The sequence below is a fragment of the Aphis gossypii genome, chromosome 3, assembly GCF_020184175.1.
Source record: "Aphis gossypii isolate Hap1 chromosome 3, ASM2018417v2, whole genome shotgun sequence".
NCBI classification, from domain to species: domain Eukaryota; kingdom Metazoa; phylum Arthropoda; class Insecta; order Hemiptera; family Aphididae; genus Aphis; species Aphis gossypii.
The window spans coordinates 21,816,638-21,833,389 of record NC_065532.1 but is presented as its reverse complement, the minus strand read 5'-3'; the positions used below and the strand labels follow the sequence as shown (position 1 = coordinate 21,833,389).

General features: G+C 28.4%; 2 protein-coding genes and 1 pseudogene across 2 annotated transcripts; 1 reads left to right on the top strand and 2 right to left on the bottom strand.

Moving 5' to 3' along the window:
• Positions 1-249: 249 nt before the first annotated feature.
• On the bottom strand, positions 250-1,033 carry LOC126550909 (uncharacterized). Its single transcript, XM_050203453.1, has 2 exons — positions 458-1,033; positions 250-378 (listed from the first exon to the last, which is right to left on the bottom strand). Exons 1-2 carry the CDS (start codon positions 773-775, stop codon positions 352-354), a joined length of 345 nt encoding a protein of 114 aa, XP_050059410.1. The 5' UTR covers positions 776-1,033; the 3' UTR covers positions 250-351.
• A 2,111-nt stretch (positions 1,034-3,144) lies between these two features.
• LOC126550904 (uncharacterized) lies at positions 3,145-11,461 on the top strand (annotated as a pseudogene).
• A 3,918-nt stretch (positions 11,462-15,379) lies between these two features.
• LOC126551016 (uncharacterized) lies at positions 15,380-16,039 on the bottom strand. Its single transcript, XM_050203772.1, has one exon. The coding sequence runs from the start codon at positions 16,037-16,039 to the stop codon at positions 15,380-15,382; it is 660 nt and encodes a 219-aa protein (XP_050059729.1).
• Positions 16,040-16,752: the final 713 nt, after the last annotated feature.

Here is a 16,752-nt window from a genome sequence, read left to right as displayed (position 1 = left end):
GTCTAATATGATACTTATTCATTATACTTTAAAATTCATTATTGTAAAATTCTGTTCCGTTATCTGTTTGTAATAATTTTGGTTGATTTTTTTTTAATATTTTTATTATACCTTTTGTACACTCCTTTGCTGTTTTATTTTTTAGTGCTTCTACCCACACATACTTGGTAAATGTATCTATAATAATTAAAATGAATTTAAAACCATTATTTTGTCTAGAATGTGGTTGCATGTCTTAAATCAGCTTGCCAGAGATCATCTTTAAACCGTGTTACTACGCTTCGTCTAGGAAATATTTTTCTCGCTGGTCCATGTAACTCCTCAGCTAAACTGGTTAAGATTGTCATTATACTATAATATTTCTCTCGCGTAATTCTTCTAAAATTGATATAATTTCATTATTGACACCAGTATTACCAACATTTTGTGATGATGTTAGAAGATTTAATCTAGTTACTAGTTCATTCGGATCGTCATAATAAACTAATTGTGTTTGAGGTATTACATCTTTATATAAACCAGAACCTCTCTTAACCTTTGGGGTTGCAGTAAAATTAAACATTTTTTCATTTTTTGGATCTGTAGTCATAGAACTGTTTGCTGTTGGACGAAATTCAAATGGATCATTTGGTATAGTTGTATTATTATGCAAATTACTACGTTTAGTGTTATATCTAGATAAATGATCGGTAATTTGTGCTAAACTTAATCGAGGAGTTCTTGAGTTATTAATTTTATCTATTTCTTCGTTTAATTGCTTTTCCTCATTTTTCATTCTATCGTATAGAGGTTTTACAACATTCGTCCATTTATGAACCTTTGAGGTTTTAGGTTTCCCATCTGCTTTTAAATGAGCTCGTTAAGTTTTTAAAATATCGTAATAAGATTCCATATCTTGTAGAGTTGTATTTTTTGGTTCTTTCTCACATAGTAAAGACCATAGTCCTTCAGTCCATGGATAGTATTTATTAAATAACTGTAAGTTACCATGACTAAAAGTTACAGAGTAGCCTCCTATTTTATATGAATCACTGGCTTTATCATAATACATACCATATGATTTATCATATCGTTTTGGTGTAGGACGTTTATTGAAAAAATTTGAAAATGATGAATTTAATTTGTTATCATTATCATCATCACTAACGTCTGAAGTTTCCGGTTTTATTTCATCAGCCGGTTGTGTATTCTTTTCTGTTTGGTTGCTCAATGGTTCTATTATTGATTTAAATGCTTCACGAAAATAGTTGTCGGAATCTATGATACCACGTTTCATTTCCATTATTTTTCGTTTATATTTTTTTTTGAGGTTATTAAATTTTCCAATAAAACTTTTTCTTTAATCATTTCAATTAATAATGTGAATATAACTGTATCGTATGACTATTGACAACACAATGTATATAATTTCAGTTATACTTAATATTTATATTTATACTTACATTTATTTTATTTTAATAAAAGTATGGAAACCGCATCTATATCTTCCTTCATTCATTTCCCGAGTTTTATCGATAACCAAAAACCCATAATCACTGTGATTCCAACAGAAATGAGACATTTTCCGAAATCCTGAGAAATCCATATCTGCAGACGAATGATCGTTAAATATATGTCGTAAATTTGTATCGTCTTGTTTTAGTATTATTAAAAAATTTGAGTTATCTCTTACTAACTGTTTTGGTATTTTAGAATATGTTTGTGCTAAATAAAATACTGAACTAGCACCTGAATGTCTACAAATTGAGAAGTATTCTCTGATTACTGACTGCGGACCACATATAACGTCATCAAAAATTATAATGGAATTTTTTTTAGTTAAGTTCGGTTTTATAACCTTATCAACGCCTGTAAATATGAAAAAATTAGCACCTTCTACATCGTCTATTATTTTTTTTAATAAAACATATTTTTCCTGATTCGAGGTTTTAGAGTATAAATAAATATTTTCAATTCTTAACCCATTTGCATGAGTGATCAGATTATACATTATATTTGTTTTTCCTGAACCACTGGGACCGACTAGTATAGCACGTATAGTATCAGGTAATAACGAACCGTGTCTTGATGGTTTTTTTACCATCTGAACATCTACATTTATAACCTCTAATTTATCTTTTTGATCAATCAAATCCATTTTTTTCTTATATATACTCTAGAATTTTCAATTGTTAATCAGTTATTGATGACGCGTTCAACTCGTAAGTTAAAATCAAACGAGACTGACAAAAGATTTGTAAACTCCCTTATAAATAGTCTCTCAGTTGAAGCATGTTTCAGGCTATCAGTATTGTGGTCTTGGCACGAAATTAAAAAAAAAAAAAGACAAGATCGCGGTGATAAAGGAATAAACCCATTGGATGCTGCTTATCGTGATCACGATATTGTGTATGAAAGGAGTAAAAAATTAGACGATAGACATAAAGCTGATAGTGTTAGAAAATCGTGCTTGAGAAAAATTTAAAGCAAAAGACACTCCTAGAAAGAGAAATTGGTTGCGTACGCGGTAACAAACGTAATGAAAGCTAAAAGAAAAATAGGTATGGGTTGTAAAGGTAAACGGAAACGTGTTACAAAAAACAATAGTATGCTAGCTGCATAGGGGTAAAAGGTTGATTTCAACCCCAGGACAGTCAGGAGGTGCAGTTCCCTTAATACCTATATTTGCAGGATTGTCAGCACTTGGTAGCTTAATGTCTGGAGGTGCTAGTGTGTACAATGCAATTCAAAATTCAAAAAGTAAAAAAGGCAATGGTTTATATTTAAACAATAATGGGTTAAGAAAAAAAAAAAATAAAAATAATGATTACGCTACCTGATAGACCGCTTTCGACTCAAGATATTATAAAATACGTTAGAAAGTTGAAAATCAATCATTTCCGTGGTGTGTTTTCGCGTGATAGCTTGCCTAAAAAACCGCACGTCATTGAGTGTGGTATATTAAACTTAGACATATCTTCAGGCGACGGGAGCCATTGGGTAGCGTTTCATAAAAATAAAAATAAAGTCATATATTTCGATAGTTTTGGTGATTTACCTCCACCAATTGAATTACAACGTTATTTTAAAAAGTTTAAAATAATATATAACTATTCTAACTATCAAGACATTTAACTGTGGACATTTTTGTCTTGAATTTTTACAATGCATGAATCTTTTACACTAAGTTTAACTGGAAATTCGACTGTATTGCCAGCAAATTATTTTCCATCTCTAAACGTTTACGAGGATTCAGAAATAGCTTTGTTATCTTTACAAACGTTCAATTCATTTCCAAATATTATAAATGCATTTAATAACCGACTGAAAATAGAAGTAATTCCTTCAAAGAGAAATAAATATAAATTATACACTTTTGAAATTAGTTTGGAAGAAGGATGCTATGAAATAGAAGATATTAACAATAAAATTCCAAAGAGTTATCCCAAGTTAATAACAAGTACGAAACACACCTAACATTCAGTGTACGTATTGATCCTGTTGATTTTAGAACGTATATAAAATGTAATGGAATACTTCAGTTCAATACTCCATATAGTATAGCACCTGTTCTTAGGTTTAAAAAGATAAGATGTGGACCGTTTTATGAAGCTCGTCGATCGGAAAAGCAGCAAATTTAAACACAATAAATTCTATAAAAGTAATATGTAATATAGCTCAAGGATCATTCAACAACCATCTTCAAAGTCATTCGATTTTTGTAAAAAAAAAAAATTAACTGAAACAAGGTCACTACAAATTTCTAAATTTTTTAAAACTGAAATTTCAAAAATAGCAGGTAAGTAACTATAATATAATATATGCCTATTAGCCTATTATAATATAGAGTATAGACCAATTAATAGAAGCCTCAATAATTAATTTTTCTGAAGGCACTTCAATGTAGGTACTTTAATTTTTTTTATGACTTGTCTAATATTTAATTTTTAGATACTAAAATAATATATTTATAAAGCCATACCATACTTACTAAACTTTTAGAGAAATAAATTGTTAAAATATATTGATATATATAGTTTACCCATACAGTGTCACCCCAAGTAGTTGAAATTTATTGATATACCTATCTTAAGTATATTTTTTAAATATTTCTAAATAGTATTTTATTTGTATTTATTTTATGTAAATGTACCTAGTTAATGAAACTGAAGTGGAGCAATTTAAAGATGGTTATTCTAAAACAATTAAGGATCCGAATACTTTTTCTCCAGGTCGGTTTTAAGTATATTTCTAAAATAAAATCTATGACTATTGCATATTAAACTATTTTTTTCCTGTTTAGTTAGAAAAATTGAACAAATGAGTAATGTGACGATTAAGAGTGTACAAACTGCTGTGTCTACTGGTAAGTTTTTTATGTTTGAGTATCCTGTATAATGTATATTTAATTTGGGATTTATTTGCTCAATATATACTTTATACAATAAAACAAAAGTGGGGATTAACTAGTTATAAAGTTGATGTTAAGTTAAAATGCTTTTTTTTAATTTTAAAAACAATAATAAATAAATAATAAAAAGGATCAACTAGTTTTAATTAACTAATTGAAAATAGCATACCATTAAATTGTTTTATTAGGGTTAATTTCTGTATAATCCAATTAAATACAAATATTAAATGCATATTTAATTCCATTAGTTTTCTGAGTATCCTTTAAAATTTTCTAAAAATTAATCATAAATGAATAAATGCTTAATAAATTATTTATTTATTATTCCTAACAGAATCAAATGATAAAATTACCCTTGTTTGTTTCTCTCAGTTCATTTAATACACTTAATGTACTCGACAATACTTTGTTTACATATTAGTTAAATCTTAAGTATGTTTTTTTTTTTTAAATATTTCTACAAATTATTTTATTTGTATTTATTTTATGTAAATGTACCGAGTTAATGAAACTGAAGTGGAGCAATTATTTAAAGATGGTTATTCTAAAAAAAATTAAGGATCCAAATACTTTTTCTCCAGGTTGGTTTTAAATATATTTCTAAAATAAAATCTATGATATCCTGTGTTATTAACAGGTGTTAACAGTTGTATGACCAATCAAAATAAAGATGAGTCTTATCTAATGACAAAATCAGACAATGAAGATTGTTTTGAATCATCAAAGCTTTCCAATGACCCAAGCACATTTTGTTTATTATCACCATTACCCGAAGCTATGGTAAATTATTTAATAAAAAAAGGTCCTATGCAACCATTGCAAAAAGATTTGCCTCTTAAAGTATTTCCTTCAAATAAAATTGGTCGTAGGTTTCAACCATCTTGGTACTGGAAGAAATTACCTGGAAATTTACTAGTACCAAGAGATTGGTTAAGTTATTCAATAAACAATAATAAATTATATTGCCACAACTGTATTATATTTGGTAGAAACCATCAAAAAGCTTGGACAAAAGAAGGCTTTAATAATTGGCACAATACAATTAATAGCATGGAACTCCATGAAGTATCTGAATCACATATTGAAGCCACCTTAAAATTGAAACTAAGATTAAGAGCATTGCCCATTTTACCTTTAATGGAGGAAAAGCGTAACCAAGAGAAAGCTTTAAATAGAGAAATTGTACAATGTTTAATTGATGCTACACTATTTTTGGCTAAAAAATGTATTCCTTTTCGTGGGCATCGTGAAAATCGGAATGAAGAAAACCAAGGCAACTTTTTAAATCTTAAAAAAATTCTTGCTAAGTATTCACCACCACTTTCTTCATACTTGACTCAATTAGAAACATCGACGAAAAAACCTGAAGTAAATTTCACATCAAAGCTCAGACAAAATCAACTTATTGGATCAATATCTTCAACAATTAAATCTGTTATTAAAAATGAATTAAAAATTTCAAAATTTTTTAGTATATCATTAGATTCGACATTTGATTTATCCCGAAAGGAACAAATTTCTTTTATTTTCCGATATGTTACTGAAAATGGAGAAATATGTGAACGGCTTCTTGCTCTTCATGACTCACCTATCACAACAGGGAGTAAATTATATGAAATTTTTGAATCGGTCTGTAAAGAACTAGATTTAGATTGGATTAACTTTTTGGTTGGTCAGTCGTATGATGGAGCTCAGAATATGAGAGGAAAATACAACGGATTGCAAACTCTTATTAAAAAAAATGTCCTGCTGCTACATTTGTCTGGTGTTATGCCCATAGGCTCAACTTGGTTGTAGCGAAAGCCGTTGGTCATAGCATAGATGCTGTAGATTTGTTTGGTAATTTGGAGACACTCTACAATTTTATATGTGGAAGCAAAAAGAGGGTTGCATTTTACGAAGAAGCACAATCAAATTATAGTTCTATGAAAAAAGGGCGTAGACTTAAACGTGTATCTTCTACTCGGTGGATGTCACACGATCATGCCCTTGAAGCAGTTTTAAATACATTTGGAGCAGTCATTGACACATTAGAGCATACACGAGAAAATGAAGGTCGAGATGATCATTTAATTGGTCATTTGGCAGGATGTTTATTACAATACTTATTATCAAAACGTTTTGTTTTATCAGCTATCTGGTTTCAAAAGCTCTTTAATGTTTTATCACCACTTAATACAATGTTGCAGATTAAAAATTTGGATCTTCTGGTGGCTGTAAATGGAATTCTAGAAGTTCAGCAAAATTTAAAAAGTCTTAGACAGAATAATACAGCGTTTAATAGTTTAATGATTGAAGTTAATAATTTTATAAAAGAAAATGAAGATTTTGTTTTTTCTGAATGGGGAGCAAAGCGCATTCGCAGGAAAAAACAACTGCCTGGAGAAAAAGCTAAGGATGAACCAATAAAAGACACTTTTGAAAAATTTAAAACTGAGACTTACATAGGTAGTTTGGATATTACAATAAGTTAAATAGATGAATATTTTAATACTAAGGCAACTCATATCTACAAAGATTTGGCCTTGTTGACAAAAAAAAGAATTGAAGAAGTAAAAATAAATTCAAAAGCATTTCCCAAAGATGCATTTTGTGAATTCTGTGCAATATATGGAAAATTTGTGGATCTAACTACTTTAAGAACAGAATATATTCAATTCAGTCAAATATTTAATTTATTTGAAGAAACAGAATTTTTACCAATGTACCAACATCAACAACACAAAATTGATAGTGAGGATATTTCCTCAGAATCGGAAATTGAAAATCAAGAAGTGGATGATTATACTTTTCCAAAAAGAACAAAATTAAATGTTGAAAGTATTAAAATTGTGTTCAAAATTTTTCGAGAATGCCAATTAGCAAGTGTTTTTCCAACTTTAAACACCACTTTTATAATAGCTCTTACTTTACCTGTTTCAAGTGCGTCAACCGAGAGATCATTTTCAAAACTTAAGCTGATAAAAACAAGACTTCGCACAACAATGAGTCAAGCAAGGTTGGAAGATTTCATGATTATTAGTTGTGAACGTAATATTTCAATCTCATCAGATAAAATTTTACAAGATTTTGCTAACAGAGTATTATATTGTCTAAAAAATTGTAATATTTATTTTGTTATTGTATTATTATTTATTGTAAATAATTTGTTAGTTATATATTTTTAACAATTTAAAATTTAAAAAAATTTGTTTTAGTTTGAAAAATAAAATATTTTTTTAAAACTCTCAAAAGATGTTTTTTTATTGTTTTAGTTAATAATTGCTTGCTGAGTTACCTGTAATAAAATAACAATAATTGATTTTTGTAAAAACAATGGAAAATAGGACCCCAGGTAGCGAGTTTGACATGTATGGGAAAAACTTACAAAATATTTTTGGGTGGTGGTGGTCTGATGTTAAAGTTGAGCACCACAAATATTTTTTAGAATAGCCGCCACTGTGTTATATTAAATTGGAAAAGGGATGTTATGAAATTGAAGATATTAATCAACAAGTTAACCCTTTCAGACCTATAATTATTTAAGTGAATAAAAAAATTTTTTTTTTAACACATTTATATTTACAGTACATTAATTAACATATTTACAAATTTTCATAATTTTTGCCTAATTATTTTGGAAGTTAAGGAGTGGGTCATCAGAATGACCCATAGGTCGTCATGGAGCTAAAAATTTCAATGAACAATATAATAGATATTGTGAAAACAACTTGTTTTATTAGTGTATAAAATAAAAATAAAACATTTTAATAACGTATTATTATAAAATTTAAAAAAAAGTAAACATAAAAATTAAAATCAATCAATTAAAAAACAATTCGTATTTATATAAAAATAAATACAACTGTAAATAAAAAATATTTCGAAAACCACTTGTTTTATTAGTGTATAAAATAAAAATAAAACATTTTAATAACGTATTATTATAAAATTTAAAAAAAAGTAAACATAAAAATTAAAATCAATCAATTAACAAACAATTCGTATTTATATAAAAATAAATACAACTGTAAATAAAAAATAAAAAAACAAAATAGGTGCCTGTTTAGAGTACTTGAAAAGTATAACAAAACTCAGTTTTTTTTGTGAAACTCTGCAAAACAATTTCTCTCCTTCGTCAAGCACAAGTGAACATTGCATTTGGTGCAGTAAAAATGGGTTCGATTATTTCTAGAACACGTAGGATTTTTGCATTTAGTTGCGTTTTTCAAGCAATCTATTTTCGGCATATGATCTAATCTATCATATCTTGACACATCAAGAGGCAACGAGCTGTCTGTGCGATTATTTGGAGAATATAATGGTAGCAATGAAGTAAATGATGGAGTTGGTGACTCGGAACTGTACGAAAGTTTAGTTGGGCGTCCTACTTTATTTTTTTTTGTTGGCGGAGTCTGTAGCGTAGTACTAATCATTTCTTCAGCTAACTGAAGACGAAAATGTAGAAAATCCAATACATTTTTTTTACGGCACTTATAACTCCTCAGCCTCCTTCTTATATTGTAACCATGCATTACTTGCAACCAAATCAAATGCGTGAAATATCATTCTGAGAGTCCATTTCCGAGATTTTATAAAAGTTCTGTACAGACTTATCATTTGGTCAGATTTGTCGACACCGCCCATACTGGCATTGTATAATTTAACAATTTCTGGCCTTTCTACTGTGACATATTGTTTGAGCTTTTTGTCATATCGTTGTACGTTATCAAGTGTACCAGATGTAATAAAATTTGAGCCTAAAATTACCGATTTATTGTCGAACCATTTTACCAATCCTATTGCGCAAGCATTTTCGACATGAGATCGAATTTCAAACGTTGATCCTCTACCAATTTTTGCCATGATTTTATCACCTAATAAGGGCTGATTCACAAAACGATTTGCTCTGACTGTTCCAGCTGCATATATGCCGTGATAATAAAGTCGTTCAAATAATAAATAAGTGGAAAAAAAATTATCAAATAATAAAAAATGCGTTTTTTCTTTCAAAGTTTGCACTAAACATAAAACTACTGAAGCTCCAAATCCAAATATTTTCAACTTATTTTGATCTAATTCTGTTGAACTGCCTTGGTATAATATAAAATCATAGATAATTCCACACTCGGACGCCAAAACAAAAATTTTAATACCCCAAGGACTGGGCTTGCCTCTCATGTACTGTTTTACCGATAATTTCCCCTTGAACGGCACCATCTGCTCATCAATACACACATTTCTAACTTTCGGTAAATTATTACATTTTTTTTTAATTTGGTCATACAAGGGTCGAACTTTTATAAATTTGTCTACATTGTTACTTGGTATATCAAAATTATTAATTATATGTAAATTATTTCGTAACTGCAAGAAACGATCACGGGACATGGAATTTGAAATCAACGGTACTCTAAATTTTTCTTCCCAATACATACGTATCCTTGGAAATTTTAAACATCCCATAATCAAATGAATAGCGATTAATGCTTGTATTTCATGCTCATTTGTAGGTTTAAAATTTGTTTTATTGTTTTGTACGGTATACAAATTGGTATTGAACGCTACAATTTCAAAAAAATCGTTTTCGAAATATTGTAAAAAAAAATCAATGGGATTACGTAAATAGTCCACCTGCACTTGTGTTTCAAGATCTTGTAATTCTATAGTTGGACACTGAAATGGTTGTTGTAACCATTTTATATTTTTTTTTTGTGTTATCGGAAATTCATTTCTCGGAGGAGAAATTTGGGGGGGAATATCATTAGTATCCAAAGTATCAACTATAGTATCACCTGCAGTATCCATTAAATTTTCAAAATTACCGTCGAATTGCTGTAATAAATCATCTAATTCTACACTCGGAAAATCATCTACCCCATCGAACGCCAAGTCGTCTTCATCATTATCAGTAATTTCTAAATCGGAGACTTCTCCATTTTCCAAAAGGTCTAATATACCTTGTGTTGTTAGTTTATTAGCCATTTTTTTCAACAAAACACTAATGCGTAATAAATATAACAAACAAAATATCAACTAAAACTATAATAATTATCGAAACAATTATTGTTTTATGACAATATGTTTATACTTTTGTTTTTAATTCATTTTTGTGATAATAATTATTATTTATTATGCACACGTGTGAAGATCTGATTACAATATTTCCCTCCATTTCAAACAAAGACATTTTCGCGCGCGATTGCATTATCAGGCGTAGCGGCCGGTGGGTCATTATAATGTACCACTGTTCAATCGCGTATATGTGAAGTAGAAATTGAGTCACGTACATGGCGATAACAAGATATTATTCATACACTATTACACAATAAAATAAAAATGATTCATAGGGCACGATCTAGCGGAAAAATTATAACAAGCAAAATAATTATTTTTTTTCATTTTTTTTTTTTTTCATTAATTATGATGAACAAAAACTAAAAATTCTTGTATTCTAATGACTGAAAATTAATTGTTTTTTTTTTTAATTATATTCTAGACAACATTCTCTATATTTTTATTTAGACAGAATTGAATTGCCATCAATATTCAATTAGTTATACGCAATCAAAGTAGTGGGTCATTATAGTGACCCGCCGGTCTGAAAGGGTTAAGAAGCAAATAGATGTCTATAATAGTGAAAACTTAACCCAATTAACATTTGATATTTCGGTTGATCCTAATGATTTCAGATCGTATATAAAATGCAATGAGATACCACACTTAGAGATTCCATATAGTTTTGCACCTGTATTCGGTTTTGAGAAAAAATAATATAAACCAGTGTATGAAATTCTTCGATCAGAAAAAGCAGCAAATTTAAACACAATAAATTCTATAAAAGTAATGTGTAATATAGCTCAAGGATCATTCAACAACCATCTTCAAAGTCATTCGATTTACGAGTTTTTCCCGAGTGGAAGGACAGGATCTAAAGTAATTCAATCACCGTCTAATTTAATATATTACAAATTGAATAAAACATTTATTGATTCGATAACCGTTCAGCTAGTTGATCAAGATCATAATCCGATTGATAATTTTGGTGAGGCATTGACAATCGTGTTACATATTAAACGTTACGGATCTTGATATGGGATTAAAATTCAATATAAATCCGCTACTTCGGATCAGTTCAACTAGTCATAAGACCAAAGTGGTACCGGTAACATCAAATAAAGTAAAAAAATTGACGTTGAAAAATAAAAAAAATTTACAAGCTCTGGGTTATCAATTAAAGCAAAATGCCTGAAAGTGATATTTTAGATATAAGTTCACGGTATGAAACGGATTCTAAAATAACAAAAATTAAGTATCATTCATACACGCCGTATACTACATTATTTAATAATAACGACGAAATACGTATATCAATCCAGCAAACAGATGTTTATCCGTATCTACACGAAAGCTTTATTTTTTTGGAAGGAAAGTTTTCGGAACCTGACAAAGTTAAACTATCTAATAACGGTTACTCTTATCTCTTCGAACAAATACGGCTGGAAATCAATGGTATAGAAGTTGATAGCACGCGTGTTCTTGGAATCACTAGCTCGTTGAAAGGATACTTATCCGGTACACCAGACAACTATAATTGTTATGAAAATTCTGGCTGGAATTTTAAAAACGCAACACAATTAGCAAATAATAAAGGTGAATTTAGTACTTGCATTCCATTGAAATATTGGCTAGGTTTTTTTGAAGACTATAGAAAAATATTAGTTAATTCTAGATTGGAATTAATATTAACTCGAAGTCATAGCGATTTAAATGCATTAAGCTTGAAAAGTGGTATAAATATTACTACAGCCAAAGTTTCTTTAAACAAAATAGTATGGAAGATTCCACATATTACTGTTGACGATGGAGAAAGGTTGAAATTATTGAAACTTGTAGAAAAAGAAAAAAGTTTGTTTATTCCTTTCAGATCTTTTGAAACTTTTGAATATCCTGAACTAGGAACCGCTAAAAAAGTTGTATGGAATTTGAAAACTGCATCGAAATTAGAAAAACCGCGATTTATAATAATCGGATTGCAAAAAGGACGTAAAAATACGTTAGAAAAAGACTGTAGTATATTTGACCATTGTAATCTAACAAACGTTAGAGTATTTCTGAACTCAATAGCTTATCCGTACGATAATTTGAATTTAAATTTTACAAAAAATAATTTTACCTTATTATATGATATGTATACATCATTTCAAGAATCGTACTATGAAAAAAGTATACGGAATCCGATATTGAGTCCTTCTACTTTTCTTACAAACGCTCCAATTATAGGCATTGATACTTCGAAACAGAACGATTCAGCCACAGCCTCAGCAGTAGATGTAGAATTAGAAATTGAAGCTTCAGAATCGCTTACAGGTGTAACTGCTTATTGTTTATTGATTCATGATCGTATTGTAGAATATGTACCTTTTACTAGAGAAGTAAGAAAAATTGTGTAAATACAATTTATAATAATAAAAAGTTTATTTAATAATTTGTGTTCTTTTCTTGAAATAATTATTTCAGTAGGTGAACAATATATGTGTTAACACCGTATTGTGTTACATGGTAAATCTGAGTTAGCGTAACATTTGAAATTTTTTTTTTTTTTGTTACACAGTGAACGTGTGTAGAAATCTCTCTTTGTAAAAAAGGTGCTCAGAACATACATTATGTTTTTTGAAAATCAGTGTTTTTAACTGGTACAGCGGAGAAAAAAAAGTTTGAGGGGAAAAGTCTCCCTTAAAATTTTGAAATCTCCGTAGTCAAAAGGTGCTCAGAACATACAAATATATATACTACTTATAAGCTAAATTCAGAAATAAGTAATTACCTAAAAATATTTTTTGGTCTGCCTTTTTTGAAACCTGAAGATGTAGTAAACTGTTTTACCGATGATATAGTATCAATTTTACCACGAAATGAAAAAGTAGAAGCATTTACAGATTATATTTTAAATACATATCGCGACTGTCATGGCAATACCACGTAACTGACATTTACCAAATTGTTCAGGGGGGACTTAAAACTAATTACATTTTTTTACAATTGAGAAGCTAAAAATGTTTTAACTTATTTTTGCTAACATACTTACTTATGATTTAACTATGTCTACTTTTTTATTAAAATACATTAATATTATTAAACTACTGTAGTTACGAGTAATTTTTAATGTGATTGTAGATACTTGGTATCTTTCATAGTAGATGCGTGTTATTTACTACTCATAATTTGTAGATAAGTGGCATTTTATAAAAACATATTATTAAATAATATTGGCACTTTTTTAAATTTATTAATATTATGGAAGATAATATAATTTAATATACTTAATTAAATATTATAACATATTAATATACAATTAAATTATATTAATACAATAACATTAAAAAATATATATATATATAATTATTGTTCTTTTAATACAATTATTCTTTATTTTTATTTAATTTTAGAATAATTGTATAACAATTAATCACAGGTGAAATATGAATAGACAAACATCTTATTTTAAGTACATAATATAAAACTAAATAATGTTGCTGTAGGTACTTACCTAAAACCATATTATTGTAAAAACTATTTATCAAAATATTTGTTTAACATATTTTAATAATAAAAATAAACAGTAACATTTTAAACACTTACTTTAGTGGCTATAAAAAAAAATTAAACAGTAACATAGGTAATATTTTCAGTTCTGATTTTATTTAATACAAATATATTTTAATAATATAAAATCACAAATAACATTATCAAACACTTACTTTAGTGACTATAAAAAAATTAAAACAAGAACATAATATTTTCAATCCTGTTCTTATAAAATATTAACATAGTTTAATAATATAAAATCATAAATAACATTATCAAACACTTACTTTAGTGACTATAAAAAAAATTAAAACAATAGCATAATAATAACAGTCTTATTATATTTCAGTACAATTGCGTTTCTTGAGGTTCTTTAATTGAGGTAAGTTATCATAAAAATAATGTACATCCCTTGGCAATACAGCCTTTAACTTTTGTAAATTATTCCACTTGGAAATTGTTAATGGTATTCTTTCGTTATATAATCTTTTAGTTTCGTATGTTTTTTTGGATTTTACACGTTCACGATTATATGATGGTATTTCTTTATATTCATCATCAAATGAAATTTTATAATATATGGTTTCAGATATAGGATCATATTTTAAAGCCCTAATATGTCGAACTTCTGGATCCCCTTTTGAACGTCCTGGCCTGAGTAACATACATTTTTATAGTCCAAAAAATCTGTATGATATATTGCATTTGATTCATATTCGGAAGGGTATTTTCGGGCTAACTTGGTCAGTTTGACATAATCTGATGGTAAAAATATTTCTTTATTGTTTATAGTTCTTTCTATAGCACTGTGCACGCTGTCGCAAGGCATTTGAGTATGGCCTTTCACCAAAAATTTTTGCTCGACAACATTATTGTTTTCTATAGAAAATTTCAGTAGTGCATTTGATAATACTGTATTACTGTTTTGGTAACCACAACCATCTGAATATAGTATGATATCTTTTTTTACCATTGTACAATATTTATTTAAATGTTTAATAATCAGTGAAGCAAAAACTGATGCCTCTAATTCACCTTCACATTCGTCCCACCAGTAATTTGAACAATGGTGTTCAGGTGATAAATTATATATTGTAAAATTATGGACCTTCATTTTCATACTATAGTATAAATCACTGGCATTGAGAGCTGGACATAGTTTCACCGCTTGCATATCCATGGTGAATACAAATTTCTTATATTCCATTGCACTAACTGTATCAAGAGCCAATTCATCTCGAGCTCTGTCTTTTTCTGACAAGTGTCTCTGGTAATCAGTGTTGCTGAATTGATCAACTTTAAACATGGAACATGTGTCACATAGATCTTTTCTAGGCCTGAAAATAGAAAACTTCTTTGTTTTCATATATTTTGAAAAATAACCTCTGCTTATCGGGTTCCCAATTTTGTCTTCTGAGCATTTTAGTTGATATGCTGTATACACACTTCTTGTTTGATATAGAATGGACCTTCCAAATATAATCTATTTGTTTTTTTTCGGCAATAATGACTAGGCATTTTCGCCAAACTGTCAAACCACTGTATCAAGTGATCTTGTCTAAATTGAACTAACCTTCGAGGTGATACTTCTTCAAGTTGTGGGTCATCAATAATATCAAGTTCAATAGGTTTTTTTCTAATACTTTTTATATTTGGTAGTCCATTAAATGATGAGTCCAACCAATTGCGCACCATCCATTCTTTTAATCCAAATGTGTTTAAAAACATTACTTTACATACTGGATACTTAATATCATTAGATTTTAAATGGTAAGTATATGAAAAATGCCTTCGACTCTCTGTTCCAAAAATTGTGGTTAACCGTTTTGTTTCTTTTTTGTTTATCATGTTTATACAACATTTTTTTTTCTCATCCCAATTGCATTCCCAAAAGTGTTCAAACATTTTTAGTCTTTCGTTTTCTAAGAATACATTGCAGTAACGTACCTTTGATTTTAAACATTTTAATGATGTACAAGCAACTTTAATTGATCTTGATTCACGATCAATATTTTGAAAAACTTTATTACCTTGTCTATTATAACCTACATACGATTTACCATTCATTCTTTTAAGTTTCATTTGTTCTCTAAAACACACCTTTTTATTTATAACTGGTTCTTCATTTTCGTCATCGTTGATACCTTCAATATTTACATTGTTATATTCAACAGTATCATCTGATGCATCTTTTTCTCCAATTAATTGGTTGATGTCATTGATTACATTGTTGTCTTTAACATTAACTGAAGTGATTTGTTTGTTCAACTATACAAATTTAAAATATAATTATTATTATTTATTATTTTGGTTTAACATTTAAATAGTATATTTTATTTCACTCATATAATATTGTGTAATGTTACCTGGTGGGAACAGATTTCTCGACACATTTGTAACAGCAAAATCATTATCATTTAGTATTATAAGATTAGGAATAATATTCACTTTAGAATCAAATGTGTCAAAGACATACTCGGTTTTTTCAACTATACATAACGATAAATGTATAAGTTAGCATTAATATAATAGGTAATATTATACTTAACTATAATTAATGAGTTATTTAGATAATTGTAAACAACTAATTATAATAGGTACATACAAGAAGAAACAGATTGCTCTATTAATTTCGAGCTGACCAGATTTCCATCATAATGGTCTTTAACAATGTGAGATGCAATATAATAATCTGCTACAACATTTTTAGTTGGGCTTTTGATTACTTTGTTACTATGTAATGGTTCATAATATTTATTAGAAATATCATCTAATCCTGTAAAATTCACACATGC

Bases quoted from the DNA above. Each gene is read 5' to 3' on its own strand.
- LOC126550909 (XM_050203453.1), bottom strand. From the start codon at position 775: ATGAAAAATGAGGAAAAGCAATTAAACGAAGAAATAGATAAAATTAAT. The intron at 379-457 runs GTAACTAGATTA...TATCAATTTTAG, and splicing joins ATGACGATCCGAATGAACTA to AAGAATTACGCGAGAGAAAT.
- LOC126551016 (XM_050203772.1), bottom strand. From the start codon at position 16,039: ATGAAACTTAAAAGAATGAATGGTAAATCGTATGTAGGTTATAATAGA.